The sequence below is a fragment of the Melanerpes formicivorus genome, unplaced genomic scaffold (genome assembly GCF_026170545.1).
Source record: "Melanerpes formicivorus ecotype bairdi unplaced genomic scaffold, bMelFor1.0.p_v2 SCAF_14, whole genome shotgun sequence".
Classification (NCBI taxonomy): Eukaryota; Metazoa; Chordata; class Aves; order Piciformes; family Picidae; genus Melanerpes; species Melanerpes formicivorus.
In genome coordinates, this window is record NW_027142366.1 from 7702823 (window position 1) to 7721938 (window position 19116).

Sequence of the window (19116 nt, forward strand, 5' to 3'; positions counted from 1 at the left end):
TTCTTTATAAATATATAATGATGTCTTTATTCCATAAACTTACAGCCATATACAGGGGTTACTGTATAGAGACCCACTGCCTTCAACAGCAGTTCTCACTGTAGTAAACGCTGTCCGTTACTGCTTGCTAAACCTGAGGGCAGACATAAGTGAATGCAAAGCCTCATGTGTTTTTTATAACTGAAACTCTTTGACAGAAGAGATATTTATCATAAGCTACCTAAAGAAAATACAGGGCTCGTTTCTCTTGTACATATACCATCTAAATCATCTGTGCTGGTATCACATGAATGTGATGCATTTATTTTAAATGCTTTATTATCAATGTGGAGATTTATATACTAACCTTTTTTTTTTTATGCTGCCTTAATCTGTTCTCTCTGGTGCAGCAAATGCTGACATATGAAAGTTGTGATTCCTTTTTTATTGCTGGCTTGAGTTCCTCCAGAGCAGACTGAGTACTATATTTGACAAGTGTACTTATCACATGCTAGTACAGGGTTTTTTCAACACTCAAGTCACTAATCATGCCAAAAAAATGTCTATCTGAAGTAGCTAGAAATTGTAGACTCTTACTTGTGGATTATATTCATTCTAAGATTAATTTTGTGTCACAGTATCTCCCCAACTTCCATAAAGATACTCTGAATTTCCTTCATAGCCACAGTGGCACTTTCCTAATTAAAACTGTGTGCTCTGTTAGCTTGATAAAGACACATAACTAAAGAATTCAAAGATGTTAAGTAAAAACCTTCAGAATCTCAGGCACTGCTAGGTGTTACTCTTTAAGACTTTTGCTGATATCCAAACAGCTTAAATAGTGCTGCTGTCTTGATTTGTCAGTGGGAGAGCCACTAAGGCAGATAACAACACAGGTAAAATGGCTCCAGGAAAGCATTTCTTTCTACAAGTTACTATATCCCTAATAGTACATCATTAATTACCTGACTTGTACCACCAACTCTTTATCCTTCTGGTTTTAATACATCTAAAGAGAGTAGAGTGCAATATGCTGAAAACCTTATTCTGCCCTCTAACACTTGGTGATAACACATTTTCTTCATGTCAGATTGGCTCTTGCACTTCAGTCCAACCCCCAGTTTGAAATGGCTGTGAATTACCACGGCAGCTTTTCAGCCCTAAAACACTTTTTACATCATTGGACAGGCTTTTACTTTTCACCCAGATATTGCAGAATGCTGTTTCCCTTCAAATGAACAGAACTGGTGTCAGCAGGAAGTGTCATCTAGGAGTAAGAGAATACACCTATGAGTCACTCTTAGGTGCTCTGTTGGCTGCACTGATATGTTTCCATGGATGTGTAGTGTGTATACTGATAGTTCTTAATTTCTCTGTGCATTTGGTTGTGACTCTATGAATGAACTAATATGTGAAAGAACACAGTTATAGTTTGGGATGAAAGATACTATAAAGATGCAAATAATTATTGTCTCTGTAATGCTGCTGGTCTGTGTCAGGGTGAGCAGAACTTTCCAGTATTGCATCAGCGTGATTACCCTGCCACTCCCCATCCACAAAGAATAATCCTCCTTCACTGCCAGCACACACACAATGTGCATATCCAGACAGTATCCAAACTAATTTTAAATCATGATCTCCTCTTCACTTCTAAGAAAAAGACTTTCAACAACAATTGCACCGGATGAGAGAAGATAAGGTGACAGTGTGTGGAATAGGGCTGACCTAAACCTCAACTTTATGATTCATGACCTTATCGGAATTATGGGAAGAGTTATAACTGGTTACTGTTACTGCCATTCATTATTTTCATTTTACATGCTCTGTGTAACTCATTTGTAACTATTTTATATACTGCAGCTGTATCTGTCAAACTGAGAGTTTTTCTGTGATGTCTGTTATTAACTTCTCGCTCCATTGCTCTGTCTTTCATACCGTTCTCTTAAGTTTCTTTTACTTTGCCAAACTAACACTTCAATATATTCCCTGTGCTCATCTCTCACTCTCAGGGAGAAAAAAACACCATGCCAGCAAAGAGTGGTAACCATTTGTTGCACCATGTTATTTGTTTCTCTTTAAAAGCAAATACACTACATACTAATTAAACAAACAAAGATGCGAGAATAGAGTAAAATGGAGCTAAAAGATTGTGAAGTTTAATGATAGAATAATTAACACATAATGGATTCTAAGGAATGTACACACAATTTACAATTTATCTTCCAGGACCAAAAAAAAAGTTAAGTTACCTTGAGAGAAATAGCAACTATGATTTAAAATACAAAACTGTGAACAATTCCCAAAAGGATTCTTTTTAATGCACTTCAGGAAATCAGAAAATGGGGGGGGGGAAGGGAATTATAGGTCTGTTATTGTCACAACCTATTCAAACTGTATGGTATTTTCTAGTGCTGGCAATTATATCCCCAACTGGATATGAAAGTGTCACTTTATAGACATATGCAAAGCATAGCCTGTGTTTTAACCTGAGTATTATTTTGACAATGAAAAACAATTGATCCCTAAATAATAGGATGGAGAAGCACTGAAAAGGTCCTGTTTAAAAAGATATTGCTTGTCTTATGGCAGGATCATAAAAGCAATTCCTTCTTTGTATGCTATTTTATAAATATACTGCAAATTTTGTTGTACCTTCTTTTTCATGGGAAAAACTCTAATCATCCATTTTACACTAGATAAGTACCAGTGGAGGAATAGGTAGGGAGTGGGAAAATCAGAAGCAGTTTTAAGTGTTCCTTGCATCTTCCTCTGTTCTGGGTCTCTCCAGAACCATGATATAAACTAGACAGCCTTCAGTCTGCTCTATTTCTGTGCCTTATCTCAGAGTCCCCAAAATCTGTTGCAGCAGCCAAGAACAGCAGGAGCACTGCATTACTGCCCACACCTCTCTTCCGCAGCTCCTGGCTGCTGAATAGGGAACAGTTGCCAGGTCATTGGCAGCAGCAGAGTCTTGGCTTTAAGGATATTCAGCTTAAATGACAAGTCATTTCAGATTCCATTTGTATGAGGGAACATGGACATACAAGTATTGCAAAAATAGCCTTCCAGTTCACGGTGATATTTATGATGTTTTCCTCACTGATGTGAAATATCTGAAAAGTATCTTTGCTCAGCAGAAGAGAAATAGGAGACAGACTTGCCAGCAGAGTTAACTAATGCCGTAGCACATCAGAACTGAGGGTGGTGTGACGATCCATTGATGAAGGGAAATGTTCTGGCTCTGCACTGTGCTGGCATAGTGAGGGAGACTGTCGGGGGGGTCTGTCAGGAGAAAACAGGCATCTATCCACATCTGCATCAGGAAGTCTGAAGTTGTCAGGTAACTGAAGTTACATTCACACGGTACATCTGTAGGGTAAACATGACGTCACATTAGCATGCTTCATGAGATGCGAATTAGATTGGTACGTGAAGTCCTGATAGCGAACAGGTGCTGGGTCGTGTTAGACTGTCAGGAACGAAAGACAGGATCCAAAGTGGTGTCTGAAGGCAGCTTTTTCTTTGACGGGTTTGTTATGGGGTGTCTGCCAGGTCCGTACATCACCAGTGATGTGGTGGACAGAGAGGGTGTGGGATGATGCCCCCACTCGTGTCCATGATAGGACGCTGGCTGGAGACGGCGAGGCAGCCTCCCCACAGTCTGCGTATAGCTGCCAGCCTTGCTTGCACCACCAGGCTGTCTGCTTGCTTCAGCAGTGCCAGTGAATGATATCACATTTCAGTAAGGCTCTGAATGATTAAAGGGCAAAAACGAGATCACCCTGGGGGCCTCCCTGGTCCCGCGGCCGTCTCGCTCCCTGAGTGGGTTAGTAGCACAAGCATGGCGGCCGCTCCCGCTCGGCGGTGCCGGCAGATGCCGATCGCACCCGAAGCCCTCCTGGCAATACGGAGAAACCCGAACTCTGCCGAAGCGGTTCGCGGCCCGCTCGGCGCCGTGCGCCGCCTGGGCGAAGAGGCCCGAAGCGGCGGCGCCGGCTCGGCTCCCCGTGAGGGCGGGGTGTCGCCGAAGCGGGCCCGAAGGCGGGGCCGCGGGGACCGAGCGCAGCCCGGCCGGATGTGAGTGGAGCGGCCGCTTCCTGTTTCCCCGCAGTCCTCCCTCTCCCCGCCTTGGGTGGTGGCCGCTGCCTCGTCCCGGCTTCCAGGCACAGGGCGGAGGCGGCTGCGACCTGGTGCGGAGTCTGTCGCCGGCTCCCTTCTCGCGCGGCCTTCCACGCCCCGCTCAGCAGCAGGACCCGCCGCCGAGGCGCAGCCCCAATGCAGGCCATCAAGTGTGTGGTGGTGGGTGACGGGTAAGTCTGAGAGGAGCCCTCCGTCGGGCCCTGGCCTGGGAGAGCGCTGCCCGCCTCGGGTGGGGGTGAGGGAGGAGGGTGTCCGCCCTTTGGGCGGGGAGGGGCGCGGGCCGCTCGGGCCCCGCCGCGAGTTATGGGCGCTCTGGCCGCGGAGCCCGGGCGCGGCCCTGCCGCCTCTGGGGGGTGCGGGGGCTGCCTGCGGCCGGGGGTGGCCGCGGCCGGGGGTGGCCGTGCCGAGGCGGCGGGTGGGTAGGGGGTGGGTGGTGGCCGCGGCTTCCTGCTGGTGGCGGGGGAGGGGAGGGAAGCGTGGGGCAAGGCTGTGAATGCTGCGAGCAAATGGTGGCTGCGTCGGGAGCGGGAGAGCGAGATTTCTGCAGGGGTGTTAGTAAGCGGTGGGTGTCTCCAGCGCTGGCCTCCTCCCCGAGCCCTGGATCGCTCTTGGGGAAGGTGCTACTGGGATAGGTGCTGTAGTGGTGTCTGAATAATTCATACGGGTGCTGACAGAAGTGGCTTTTGCCTGCCCTGGTACAGGAGGGCGTGCGCTTCGGGTTTGTTGTGGCAGGGCTGGGCCGCTTCTGTCAGCTCACCCGGGGAGCTGCCTCTTATTTTTTGGTGTTTCATGTATCACTAGGCACACCGAAGTATTCAAAATGCATTAAAAAACCCCCACAAACAACGCTTTTAATGGTATGAGGAATTTAATGTTGATTTGAAATACCTGTTGTGGCAGTAACAAACTTATTACAGTTTATAGCTTGATTTTTTTGAGCTCTGATTGTTGCTGTGAAGCTAAGTGAAATACACAGAACTCTAAACAGGTCATAAATGCTTGTGAACACAGTTTTTCTGCATGTGTGCATCTGGTCTTGTAAAAGTAGTTATCTAAAGGAGACTGATAAAGCACGAAATGAAAATCATTAATGATAGAGTTGTTGGTAAAGAGCTGCTACGCCTACAGCATTCTAATGTGGCATTAGTCATAAGTGAAACAACTTGAGGATGCTTTTCAGAATTGGGTTAACTCTTTAAGATTAGCTGTTGGATTGCAGTGTGAGAAATGCTGAAATGGTGGTGGGGAAAGTTTGTGTTTGCTGCTTCAGAATATCCTCAATGATGCTATTCCCATCAATACTGAGGCATTCTTTCTTTGGCTAAATGTTAGAGCTCAGGGGAGCATCACAGGCTGGCTGGAGAACAAGATTTACCTTATGCAGTTTGAAAGGTTTGGTTTTCCATAGGAGAAAGAAAAATCACAGTGTAGGCTGATGATAGTTGGTTTCACAGCAAACTTGTGTAGATGACAAGAGTTGAAGTGTAGCTAAGTAGTTCCACTGCTGTCTGTAGTTTCATAGGGTGGTTTAATCTTCAATTTATTTGTGTGGTTTTGTTGGGTTTTGGGTTTTGTAAAGATGTTGGATCTTTAAAAATGCAGCTAAGTGTGGTTGAAAGATAAATTTGTGTAACAAACACAGTTTTTGACTTGCTGTGCGAGATTTTGAGCAATAGGAACCTCAATGGAAGTGGTATTCTGACAAATTAAGACTTGTCATAGCAGTGTAATTCTTTGTTAGGATAACTGTGGACTTTCAGTTGAACTGATTTTAAACCCAACAGGTTTGTTTTTCTATTACAATTTCTTAAATCACCTAAATTGTTATCTGTGACAGTGCTGTAAATGTGATGCATCACGTTTGGGTGGGGAAAAAAGATCAGTCTGCTTCCTCCATTAGATCTGAGAACTCAGCACAAACTATCATGTTGAGCAATTGATTCAACAAAGCAGTTCTTTATTGTCAGTTGCTCTGTAAACCCTTCTGCTTCCTAACATGTTTGTTGTGCATTGTCTTGGAAAGTGCTGTAATTCTACCTGAACGTTGTACATAACCTGTGAACAAAATTGCAGGAGGTGAATTTGGCTTCCAAGAAGAGCAAATTGGAAACAAGTCTCCCTTAAGGTTCTGTTCAGGCAGAATTGCTCATTTTTGGTAGTTTTGTATCATTCTCCATTTAATGGTTTTTAAAAACCATTTAACTAAAGATGTTTCTCTGTGCTGTTGCTGCTTCAAAAGTTCAGGCTTTAGAGGTATTCTAGGAAATGTGTGGTGTTTGGCTTAGATAAGGCTAAAGCTTTTTTGTTTCTATGAAACAATGCAAGCCGAAGATTTGCTTTTGCACTATAAAACTTAGGTATTATGTACCCTCCACAAAGATCTGCTAGGAACAAAATAACCAAAGGTGTAGAAGTACCTCTGTGGTGATTATTTTTTTAAGTTGTAAATGAGTAGCCTTTCTCATCTGTAACCCATGTTCCTAGTGCTTTGACTAGTATCTGTTTATATAAGTACATTTGACTGGGAAAATACAGCATGTGTGCTTGCTGTGCTGTCCTGTTTTGTCCTGTTGTTAATTCATTGTGGGGAGAAATGGCAACTGTTGCTTTGGCTTCTTGATGATACAGGGCAGTAGGAATGTGCAGGACAGATGAGGAGCACTCCCCTTGAGTAACTGCAGGAATTGCTGTTGATTGACACTTGAGAAAAAGCATTGGTCTGAGTTATTTTTAGCAGCTTTTGTTTGCACTCTGAAAAGGCAGCTGTTAAGTGGAATGAAATCTCCAGTGAGGTTGTGTAATGTTAGGGGAAGTTCTGCATATTGGAAAAATGATTACTTACATGCAGCAGAAATGGTCCCACTTCATGCTCTTTTGCAGGCATTTTTTAGTTGTAGAAATACTGTAAGAACAAGAGCAGTGAATTAAGAGTCTCTGTTTGGAATTCTGCTTCATTTGAGGTCTTCTCTGCTAAAGCCATGCTGAATTTCATTGGATTGCTTGTTGAGAGAGGGTTTGTAGGGTAATTGGTATCTTACTGTGTAATGCAGTGTCAGTGTAGGATACTGAACACCTTGGGTCCCTCCACTGCAATCTGTAGAGAATGTGGTGAGTTGTCACCTTAAGTTTACAAAATGTAGTAGTATTGTAGGTACCGTGCAGTGTATCTGGGAGAGGGTGTGCTACAGCGAGTAAAAGCAGCTTGTCTGTCAGAGCCATGGCAGAAGTACTGAACTTTTGATTTGAGGATGATACTAGAGAAATCTCAGCTGCTCTTTGATGTTTGAGGGAAAACCTGGGCTGTTGTGCATCATGTCTACTAGGGAAGTAGTTCATGTGGATAAGAGAAAGAAAGGAGGCAGGCAAAGCTTTTCATGAAGGCTGCCACCTGTTTGCAGATATGAGTGTTTCTGGACTTAACCCAGCGAGTACTTCAGCTGGCCTCTATCTCCATAGCTGTAAATGGGAATGGAATTCTCAGCAATGGTTTTTAGATGCAGCAAAACAGAAAACTCTCAGCCATCTACACAACTCTGGCACCTTTAGAATGGAAGAGATGGTGCAGGTCTTCCAACAGAGTTTCCAGTGCATGTCATGTAAGAAAGATGGCTCCAAGCAGCTCTAACACAATGGGGAAGCTTCATAAGACATGTTACTGTAACTAAGTCCAGGACAGAGATGGCGTGTTTTGTTGTCAGGAATTAATACCTGTGTGGTTATATAAATACATCAATTGCTGGATGCTACCTGGAAGCAACAGGGGACCCAGTGCTGTCTTTAAGTCTTTCACTTGCTGGTTAAAACACCATCTTTCTGTAGGCCATATTTTAAATGACAGTCAAATGTTACTAGTTTCATTTATGTAATAGTGGGTGGACAGAGCTATGATTAAGTCGTTGCTAGAAATCTTGCTATGACTAATCTTGGTTCAGCTTTAGTTTCTTAGTCTCAGCCTTTATGTACAAGGATTTATGTGTTGCCAAACAGAATTCTCTTTAGGAGAGTTGCTTTAATACAGAAGTCAGAAGTCTAAAAAAGTTGGTAACGTAAGTTGATAAAGGTTGTGCCTTATCTATGAAGGTAGGCTTTAGTGTTTGTTTTTAAGACTTGTGACCATAATGATCTGATTCTTAGGGCAGGGAGCCAAAAGGCAAGGAGAGCAGGAAACCTAGATGGAGCAAGTCTGAAACAGGGTTGTTGAACGTGTTTTTTCTTGTTAAAATGACTCTGTCGGGTTGGTGCTGCAGAAACACTCTGCAGGCACTTCTAGGCTTGGAATGAATCTCTCACTACCTCCTTCCTATGCTGTTTTGATTAGGCAGAGCAGACTCACCAGTTTCAGTACAAGGCGAGTGAAAGAGCCTGGCTGCAGAAAAAAATTCTTTGTCTACTGCTGAAAATGTTGAGTTTAACCTTGATTTGTTAAAGCTTAAATTCTGTGTAATTAGACCAAACAGGTTCTAGAAGCATGAGAACACGTAGCCCATGCACTTCAGGAAGCTTTCCAAAGAAAGTGGCTCAGTATTTTAAAGGTTTTAACATCTGTCCTTTTTAAACTGGACCGGTGTAGCCTGCTTTGTAGTGCTGTGAGTGCAGTTCAGCAGTATATTGGAGCTGATCTAACTGATAGCTCAGGGAGCTGAAATTGTTGTCCTAGTGGGGGAAGCAGGGTAATAGCTTCCCTTAACTCCTTGTTCTGGCTTGTTACAGAGGCAGTGCGTGCTAGTGCAGGAGATAAGATGGGATCTGCTCTTCTGACAGCTGTGAACATTAGCTAGCTGTGTTGTCATACTGCTCCCTGATTCTGTCCCACAGAAGTTTCTGAAGGCTAAATCCCCCTCCTGTTTTTCAGCACAAGTATATCTCAAGCTTGTTACTACAGGAAAATGTTCAGCACTTACACTTCTAAAGAACAGAATAAGTGCCCTCTTTATTGTTGTTATAGCTTGGTAATAGAGTGCATGCTGAAAGGGGAAAAATGAACCTCAGACTGTGCAAGGAGCTGGCATCTTGTTTCCTCAGAAGCAGGTGTGAAAAGTAATGTGGAAAACTGCATGGTATGATCAGAGTGAGTTACAGCAGGTGGGATGTTACCCTAGGTGTCAGATCAGAAACATAACATTACAACTAAAAAATGGGTGTGTAGGATAAAATCCTAGGTAAATTTGTGCACTGAAGCAACTCTTTCACAGCTCAAGTGTTTGAGGTAATGTCATGCTGCTATCAAATAATGGGCTAATGCAGTGTGGAACTGCATAAAGGTTGAGAGACTTGTTACAGATTGAGCTACAGCATAAAATGGTCACTTAGGATTGTGAAAAAGCTCAGGATTTACTTAGCCTGCCTTAATTGTGAGTCAGTAGGTAAGGCTGGCTGGTAAATGTTGAGCATTAAGTAAGTTTAAATGATGTTTGGAAGATGGCCTTTGGTAAGTTAGGGAACAGTACACATGCTGCCAGAGAGATGAAATGCAGTGAGTTAAGTGAAAGGTAGATAGTAAAGTTCATATATGAATGCCTCACAATCTTTGCAGCTTGAGAGCTGAATAAGCCCTTCACTAAAAGCTTGTTTCTGTGAGGTTGGTTGGTTTGGTTTTTCTGCAGAAGCTAACAGACAATAGCATATTTTTAGAAACGGCATTTGATTCTTGGGTTGGGTTTGTTTGTGGGTTTGGTTTTCTTTTTTTCAATATTAACTGCAGTTCTAGACTCAAACTTTAGTGATTCCCTTCAGCTGGAGAGAGCTTCAGATCAGAAGGCTCATAAGTCAAACCTAATGCTAATGGCAAGCAAGATTGTACCTTCCAGTGCAGAAAGGTTTCAAAGTTACTGCGGACGTGCTTTGTGCAGATGGTTGTAGTGATAAAGCATCTGCAAGGCAGTTTTCCTTGCATGGGAGTTTATCTGTTTGAGAAGAGTGATGGGGAAGAATTGCAAGTCTGTCTGGCCATTATTGCTTTTGATCAACTAGTTGCACACTCACCTCTGGAATCTCTCACACTGTTAAAGGATTATGCACTTAAAGTGAGAAACCAGCATGGGAACCAGTCCTGCAGTGCCAGAAACACTCTTTGCAGTGTCTGATTTTTAAAAAGAAATGTGCTCCAACTCCAGGTTTTCCAACCCTTGAATTGAAACAGTAACAAAAATTCAGCGGTGCTGTTCATCTAGTGTTTGACTCTAGATAAGGTATGAGGAGGAGGGTGGAGAGGGAAGGAGCTTACTGCCAGAGTTTTGAGAGAAACCTGAAATAGAACCTTGCCCTGCTCCCATTTGAAGCTGTTCAGAATGAGATTGGTGGGAAATGGTTCAGTGCTTCAGGTTCTCCAATACTGGAATGCAGTCTATCTATAAATCAGTTTATGAAATGTTTGAATAGTTGACAAAGGATGTGGGGAGTCATTTTGCAACGGCAACAGATGTTGTGAGGATTATAATTTGTACTTGTTCCCCAAATACTCCAAAGTAACAATGCTCTGAGAATGCACTTTTCAGTCTGGTGTGAAAGTTTACCATTTTGTGGAAGAGAGAACGGTTTGGAGTTGGGTAGAGGGTATCTGGAAATGCTTTTCAGGTTTTTTAACTTCAGGGATTTGGAGTAAGGCTGTCATGATGAGTTTCCAGTTGTGAGCATAGCAGATGTTAGTTGTCATATTAATATTGGTGGATTTTTTTTGGGGGGGGGGGGTCTAAAGATAGACAAAATTTAACACTTCACATAATGGGTGGTTGTAATAGGTGTGGTTTAATTACCAGTCATCTTAAAGCTATAGTCTGTTAGCTGTTTTCTCACACAACAGTGACTACTGACACTCAATTGTTCCTTAGGTGACAGGAGGTAATCAGTCTTCTTCCCTAGAACAAATCTTCTTTCCCAGTATTCAAGATGAATGTGTTTCACATGTGAACTTTTTCTCTTTACAGTGCTGTAGGTAAAACATGCCTACTCATCAGTTACACAACCAATGCATTCCCTGGAGAATATATACCCACTGTGTAAGTACTTCTGAAATGCTCAAAACTCATCTGTGCTTATTGCCATTCCAGATTCCGTATTGGAGTTGTCTGAATTAGCTGCAAGCACCTCTCAGGTTCATCTTAAATGTTTAACTGAGTATCTAGGTGTGTGCAAGGAGAAGCAATTTGGGCTTTTACTTCATGGCACAGTCATACCTGTGCTTGTTCATGCTCTGTCAGCTTAGCCTCTGCCTGCCCTCCAGGCCTAGCTTATTAGGGACTGCCATTTACTAACATTTTATCAGTGCTGTTCTCTTCTAAAGTAATGTATTATTTCTCTCTTTAATGTCAGTCATAATAAGCAGGCTGAAGAGCTTGTAAAATGTCATATGTAAATCAGAAATAGTCACTTTATGCAACTAGAGGTTTGGTTTTTTCATTCGTTCCTTCCACATTTTGTGCTCTGAGCCAGCCACAGCTCTCTACCTCCTCAGACAGGACTGTGGGGACTCATTTATTTTGGTGCTTCCTGTTTTCTTGCATGTAAGAATTCATCAGTATCGGTGGTAGTGTAGTTCCCTTTTTGAGGGCCTGTTGGAGGGAGGTGTCTTGGAGACAAGCAGCTTTTTGCCCTTTTCAGATAGTTCTCTTTTTATGCCTTCTCTGTTAAGAGTTAGTGAGTTTCTCAGATAACAGTGTTTAGGGATGGCTTCAGTAAACTTTCAGGGGCCTTGTTGTCTTAATTGTTCCTACTTCTTTTTCTGGTGTAAAATTCAGGTTTTTGCATTCCAGTGTGCTTGTGTTTCCAGTGAATGTGGTTTACTCTTACCAAGTCATCACAACCTTTGTGCATACTGTAGTGATAAGATAAAAAGTATGCCTCTAGTGTCCCCTGGTTATTAACTTCTGATATGTCATTGGAGGATTTGTTCAAGTTTTTGTTCCCTTAGCAGGGCTAATAGGTTGTGGTGGGGTTTTTTTCCCTAACCTACTGCTGCCATTAAGGATTCCTGGGTTGTTGCTTATGTATCTTCTATTCTAAATCTTACAAAACAAGACAGATTAACTTGCTGAGTATCCCACTAAGACTGGAAAGTGCTTGCTAAGCACGTCACCTGCTTTCCTGGGCTTACTGAGATTAATACTTCCTTTGGAGGAGCCATGAAAAAGATTACTAATGCTCAGACTGGACCAAGTCTCTTGTGCTTGTTGCTTTTCTCCTTCCATTACCCGAGGCTGAGCTCAGGGTTTAAAGGAGAATGTTACTGTTTCTGGGGGACAGAAGGATGCAATAAAAATGTTTCCTTTCATAGTGTTCCCAATGAGGACTCTAGCCAAGTCTTTGGGCTCTGTGTTTTAGTGCAAGCTTACACAGCTCATTGGTCCTTTATTTGTTTCTTTTAGTTTTGACAACTACTCTGCTAATGTAATGGTTGATGGAAAACCAGTCAACCTGGGTTTGTGGGACACAGCTGGTCAAGAGGACTATGACAGACTACGTCCACTCTCCTATCCACAAACAGTAAGAACTACAGTGTAAAACTAAAGAGAATCTGTGCAGCTTTGTCAAAGGGTTTTAGTTTGTGAACAGAAGGTTGATGTCGTACTTGGAGCTGTGTCTCTTAGGAACAGTGATTCATTGCAAGCCACCTTCCTGCATCCTACATGCTGTAGCTGTAATAGTATGGTCTTTGATGTGCATGCTGTTGTACAAATGGTAACGTTTTCATGCTCGTGTATTTGCCTGCACCCATACTTGGTGCCTTTTCTTTAACTGCAGCCTCAGAATCAACTAGAATGCCTGATTTAAAACAAGATAAAAACCACAAACAAAACCAAAAACCCCTTGGTGAATAGTCCCCTCAGCTGGTCCATTGATTTTCAGGTTAGCTGCTTGCCAAAAGCAGGGCTTGTTTTTGTTTTCAGGCGTGCTGTTTGGCTGCAACCTGAAACTGTCACTGCTAAGCACTTGATAATTGTTTAGTCTCTGTGAAGATGTTCTAAATGCAAGAGGCAGTTCTGAATGAAGATATTATTGGTATTGACAGAGGCTGCCTTGGAGCTTTCTAATGTACTTAAGGCTGTGGCTATTTCATTACTTGCTGTAGTTTGTACTATAACGCCAATACAAATGTGCTTCTGTCTTCCATGCTTGCAACTGGTTAAGTCCTGTTTGCAGGCTGCAGCTTTCCTTGTGCGAGGAAAATGCTGAAGTAATCTGCTGTGCTTTTCCCAGTGCAACTTCAGCTGCAGTTACCTCTGTAGAGGCTGGTTTTCTAGTCTCTTTAGAGCAGTTACTTTTGTCTGGTGGAACTCTGCTGTAAGTGAAGGATGGAGGTCATTTGCAGGGCTTTTTGGTGTCGATTACTATTGTTGTTAACTGCCAGATTCAGTGCTAACAATGTAAAAGGCAAAATGGTGCCATTCATAGCAGAATAATGCAAATCTTATTTAATAATGACTTCTGGTGCTCCTCTTAGTAAATTGTTTTAATTCACAATTTTCTTTAATTCACTGCTCACTGACTTATACAATTTGGCTTTCCCATTGATTCCCATACCCAAGATGGATGTGAACTTGCCAGTTGCAGGCAACTGCAGTAGAAGTGCAGCAGAAATGCCAGCAGTGTCTGCCTTTCTAGGGAGAGAGAGAATGGAAAGCTGTTTTTATCTAATATTTATGAGATACTAAGAACTTAAGATTTCATGAAGTATCCCAGGGTAGAAAAAGGTATGTTGAAAGATCACTTAATAGTGTGAGAAAGCAGAGTTGTAAGGGAGTGTATCATTCCTCTTCTATGGCAGAGGGACAGGATGCATGTGCATGTCTTCAGCCTGCTAAAATAACTTTGGCTTTCAGACTGCAAAAGAATTCCATCTAAGCATACTTTTGGGGAAAAGAATCTCTTCTGCTGTAGATCTCTTACATAAAGGTTTTATGTACAGCAGAAAATTAAACAGGGTGGTCAGTCTTGAACTTCTTATGGAAGTGGTCTTCAGATTTTCGACTTGTGCAGTATGTAAGAATCATCACTGAAGGGTACCCACAAAACTAACAGAAAAGCACAGAGAGAGAGAAAATGGAGCTGATGAAGCCTGATTTTTTAAGTATCTGCATTCAGCATCCTGCTTCCTTCCCTCTGCTATTGAAAACTCACCCCTGGCATGTTCTTGTGGCCCTGTTTCCCAGTGTGAGCACCTGAGCTTTTGGGCAAGGTGACAGCAGGTACTGCTGATTGCTTGGCCACTAAGTGTCTCTCCATTCACCCCCCAGCAGTTCAGCAGCTCTTCAGAGTAAGGACTTTGCTGTAGCTGAGGCTTTACTTTCTATCTCTTGCCCTTATTTTTTTCCCTGGAAATGTACAGGAATTTGGTAGGTTCTGTTCAATGTCTGTGACATCTACCATTATTTTGAAGCATTTGGGGAAGGAAGAAGTTGGAACAGAACAGGAGGTTAACTTTGTTTCCTCAGGCAACCAATCCAAAAATAAAATTGTGTGAGGAGGATGCTTGTCAGGAGGAGTTTGCTCTTGCCAGTCTCCTCTGACAGTGCAGACAGACATTTCCAGGTTTGGGGGAAGTCTGGGGGTCTGGTCTGGGTGCAGGCAGTTGGTTGTGTGGAATTACAGGGCAGCGTCTCTCTCTCAGGAAGAAAAGTCACGTTGTGTACATTGGTGAGCACAAATCTGACCGAGAGAACATTTTCTCTTAAAGCCATTCTAGGAGTAACTTTATCTCCTACTGTCACTAGGTTGGAGGAACCAATGGTAAGAGTAAATCTTCCAGTCTGACAGATCAACCTATTGCCGTATGTAACACGTTAACTCCAGTTCCAAGTTCTGCCATCTTGTCTTGCTTACCATAGTGATAAATTGGCCCCTATTTTATAAACAGCTGCTTCCTTGGAACTAGCCAATTGACAACTCTGTTACCAAATCTCTATACAAGTTGCTAAGACTGAAAGTTCTCTTGCAAATCAATAGCTTTTCCTCCTAATTGTTAAGATTGGTAGTGTGCCAGACACCTGAAATCTCCATGTAATTCCTTGTGGTTACACTGAAAATTTCTGCTCTCTGGAGCTAGCAAAGGAAGGAGGCTGCGTAATGTGCAGCACTTCAGTCACCACAAAGCTGCAGAATTGGAGAACAGAAGTAGTGGCCATAGTATCACACTATTTGATGTTGTTTCTTTCTTCTTCTGGGACGCTGCTACGGAAACTTGTTGGGGTGATGCATGAACAACTGGGTTGCAAGTGCTTAGCAGTGCAGATGTCAGCTGCTGACCTAACAAAATGCCGTGAAATGCAGCACAATCAACTAACAATCTGAAATGCCTGATTCTGTAACACAGTTGATACTGAGCAAGTGTGGATGCAGAGGTAGGTTGGGGAAAGTTGGGCTTGTTTGAGTAGTAGATCACACAGCAGGATTACAGTCTTCATCAGTTTAGGTCAAGGAACATCATTTGTGGTTATTCTGAACAGACTGTGGTGTGAAGCTCCTTGTTCTTTGAGGTCTGCAGTGCTCTAAAATGACTTTACTTGCTCTTGCAACCTTTCTTTTGCCTTCAATTGACAAGTGAGATATGTATCATTTAGAAAGGGAAGAAGGAAGCAATTCTGAACTATTTTATACTGACATTCAATAGCAGTGGCAGTTCTGCAAGATTCTTCTGATTGGGGCATAGAGGCAATCATTGCAGAAGTTCAAATTTGATTTTTTACTTCTTTTTGGTTGCACACAGTGTACTTTGCCTTTGCAATGCAAGACTCATTTAGGGTAGTATATTAACAGTATATTAACATATTGGTGCCAACAGCTAACACTTTGCAGCATCCTATGCTGATATGTGTCTTTCAAGGCTTAAATCACTTAGAGGTCTGCAGGGAGCATCCAGCCTCGGTTTAGAAGCCAGCCTGATGATTCATCTTTGCTTCTGTTTGTCCAGGATCTGAAGTGTTGGTTTGCTTTGGTGTGGTTTTTTCCTTTTTTTTTTTCCCCTGTTGGTGAGGGAGAAGGAAGGACACTTATGAAATAAAAGCTTGCAGTGTAGTGGTGGTTTTAGGTGCTGGCTTTAGTGGTTTTAGTTGCTGGCTACTGCAATAGCTGACGGTATCAACTTGACTACAATCTAGTTGTTGGTTGCCCCTGCCCCTTGTAGCTGCCTGGGAATGGATTTCCCATTGGGAAGTACCTTTAATTGTTATGTGCAGCTGTATTATCCCCCTTACTTTTTGCAAGTGTGGTACAGGTGCTGTGACACTGGCCTGTTCAGAGTTGTGAGATTTTGCAGTGGTTGCTCTGCTGGGCTAACATCTGTCAACTTGTTTTGTAGGATGTCTTCTTAATCTGCTTTTCCCTTGTCAGTCCTGCTTCCTTTGAAAATGTCCGTGCTAAGGTAAGTACAAGCTGGTAGCACTTTGCCTAAGGGTTCAGCATAGGGCTCACCTTGCATCAGTGTCTGGAAATGCATTAGGTGGGTTTTACTTTCTTTTTTGCAAGCAGTGTGAAATGTGGTTTGAAAAGGCAGAAAGCCATTTGCCTAACTTAAGTCACCGAAGGTTAGTGTTCATAGAACATACTTAAGTATGAATTGTTCCTTTCAATTGATAGGTTAACAGAAATTGTAAGAGTTTTCAACCAGTGAGGTACTAAGATGACAAATAGAAGCTTTCCTTTCAGTGCAAGGCAAAGGAAAAATTAAACCTCAAGCGTATGTAAAAATTCCGGTTCACAGCACTCGTTTCTTGCATCAGCCAGCATTCTAGTACATGGTTTGCTACTGCTGCACTCTTTCATCTCCTTGGACATCTCAGCTGTATGATGGCTTTGTGGAGACTTCACAAATAAGAGGTGGTCTCCATGGGTGGGGGAAGTGTAGGTCAGGGGTTTTTGTCACTTGTGGGAAAAATACAGCCCCTTATTGAGGTAACCTCGTAAGTTCTACAGAAATACCAGCTGGCTTCAATGGAAATGTTTTGCAGTTGTATGTTCTTTTCTAATACAGCCTTAATGGGGTCTTATGAACTCCCCTTACTCTTTGACTCTTGCAAGTGTCATGGACTCTGAGCCTTTCAGTCTTAATGTTGGAGAGCCTCTGTGGAAATCTGCCCCCACACAACCTGTGCTGGTTTCTTGCAGTGGTATCCTGAGGTGCGGCACCATTGCCCCAACACCCCCATCATCTTAGTGGGTACCAAACTCGATCTCCGGGATGATAAGGACACTATTGAGAAGCTGAAGGAGAAGAAACTGACTCCTATCACCTACCCACAGGGCCTTGCCATGGCAAAAGAGATTGGTATGATGGCAATGGGGTTATCGTTCTACATTTGTGAAGATGTTGTATCTTAATTAAAATAAATGCCTGGCTTTTGTCGTGGAGTTGCCAGGAGCAGTGCTGCTGGAACTGAGGACTGCTTTGTAATTGCCTGTTTGCCTTCCACAGGTGCAGTGAAATACCTCGAGTGCTCCGCGCTTACGCAGCGAGGCCTCAAGACAGTGTTTGATGAAGCTATCCGAGCAGTTCTGTGCCCCCCTCCTGTAAAGAAGAGGAAGAGAAAATGTCTGCTGCTGTAAATGTTACCCTCCCCCAGCCCAGTCCCAACCTTGTGCTTTGCTCAGAACAATGGAGCATTCACACTTAATGCCAAGTTTCTCTGTTTTAAATTAGTTCTCTTCCATAAATTCTTGAACCAGTCACCAATTTCATGGATTCATTTGTTTCAAGTTACCTTGCATTCTTCTCAAACTCCTGAAAAGACAAACCTATGTAAAGCCTTATTTTTAAACTCCTGTTCTTGCTCAATTAAGTGTTGCCAAACTATCTGCTGAACTAAGTTGCATTGTTGTGCTACCAACACTAAGCACTAAACCGTTTTTTAAAGATTTTTCTTGAAGACGACTCTAATTTCTGGTAGGAAATGCAAAACCTTTCTAGTTTTTCACAGTAACTCCCCTGGAATTAGCAAGACACTGCACTCCAGCCTGTTTGATGATGACAACCCCCAGTCGTTGCCTAGTGTTGTGTAATGACCCTAAATCTTTGACAATGACTGACACCCTTGAGTCACAGTGTAAAATGCTTTCTCCTTGGTGAGGGCTTGGTTGCAATCTAGTTCTTGCTGCTGTGATTTAAACAAAATAAATACCTGTTCTTACTGAAGTGTATCTAGTCCTTTTGACAGCATTCTCTTGTGATGGGTACCTGAAAATCGCATCAATGATAGTGCCAGACAGTATTTTTACACTGTACAGCTGACTTACACTACACTGCCAGAGTAGCCGAAACGGAAGTGACTCTTGTTGCAGGTTAAAATCAGGGACCATTTTCCTCGAGGTGCAGTAGTGGAGGAGAGGCTGGCGTTCATCCCTGAATTCCTTTGAATTTCGAGCAGGGCATTCATTTAGGTACAGTTCTGAACCAGTCATTCCCACAGCTGTTGTGTAGTAAATGCTTCTCCTGTAGGATCTCTTCTTCCTGAGCAATAGAACTTGTATTTTTGAAACCTTTCTGATGATAGAGACTTGCTTTTTATTTTGTAGAGTAGTGTGGTCAAGCATATTCTCCTAATTTTCCTGTTACTTCTGACCCAGTAAGTTATATGCTTTCTGAGGAGCTTTTAGTCTATTAACTAGGTGTAAAAATCATGTGAAGCAGCTTTACACATTTTAGGTTGGTTTTTTTTTTTCCTATTTTAAACCTTTCTAAACTCTGAACCCTCTCAACTCTCACTCTTTGCCAGATGTCCCCACCACTGTAACATTACTAATGCAGACAAGTGTTCTCGATGTCACTACATGTACATGTGCAGCATAGATTGAGTAATGGTAACTTGGGTCTGTGAGGTGCTGTAAATTAGTGCTAATGTTCTGTACATCCAGACTGGCAGGAATACAATGTTGGACTACACCCTTCCAACCACTACAGCAGAAGTGAAAAAGAAACGTTGCAAAATTGTGAAGTTTTTACATTGATCTTTTGCTAATGCAATTAGCAGTATGTTTTGCATGTATGACTTAATAAATCCTTGAATCACATGG

The 19116-nt window shown here is 42.6% G+C and overlaps 1 protein-coding gene across 2 annotated transcripts; it reads left to right on the forward strand.

Annotated features, from left to right (window-relative positions):
* Nucleotides 1–4059: 4059 nt before the first annotated feature.
* On the forward strand, nt 4060–19113 carry RAC1 (Rac family small GTPase 1). 2 transcript variants are annotated; one of them, XM_068146776.1, is made up of 7 exons: nt 4060–4289; nt 11043–11114; nt 12480–12597; nt 14826–14882; nt 16409–16471; nt 17215–17374; nt 17522–19113. In XM_068146776.1, the coding sequence occupies exons 1-7, from the start codon at nt 4255–4257 to the stop codon at nt 17650–17652; spliced, it is 636 nt and encodes a 211-aa protein (XP_068002877.1). In that variant the 5' UTR covers nt 4060–4254; the 3' UTR covers nt 17653–19113. The 2 variants fall into 2 exon arrangements, with proteins under 2 accessions (XP_068002877.1, XP_068002878.1); XM_068146777.1 differs by lacking the exon at nt 14826–14882 and having other exon boundaries at nt 4068–4289.
* The last annotated feature ends 3 nt before the right edge of the window (nt 19114–19116 follow it).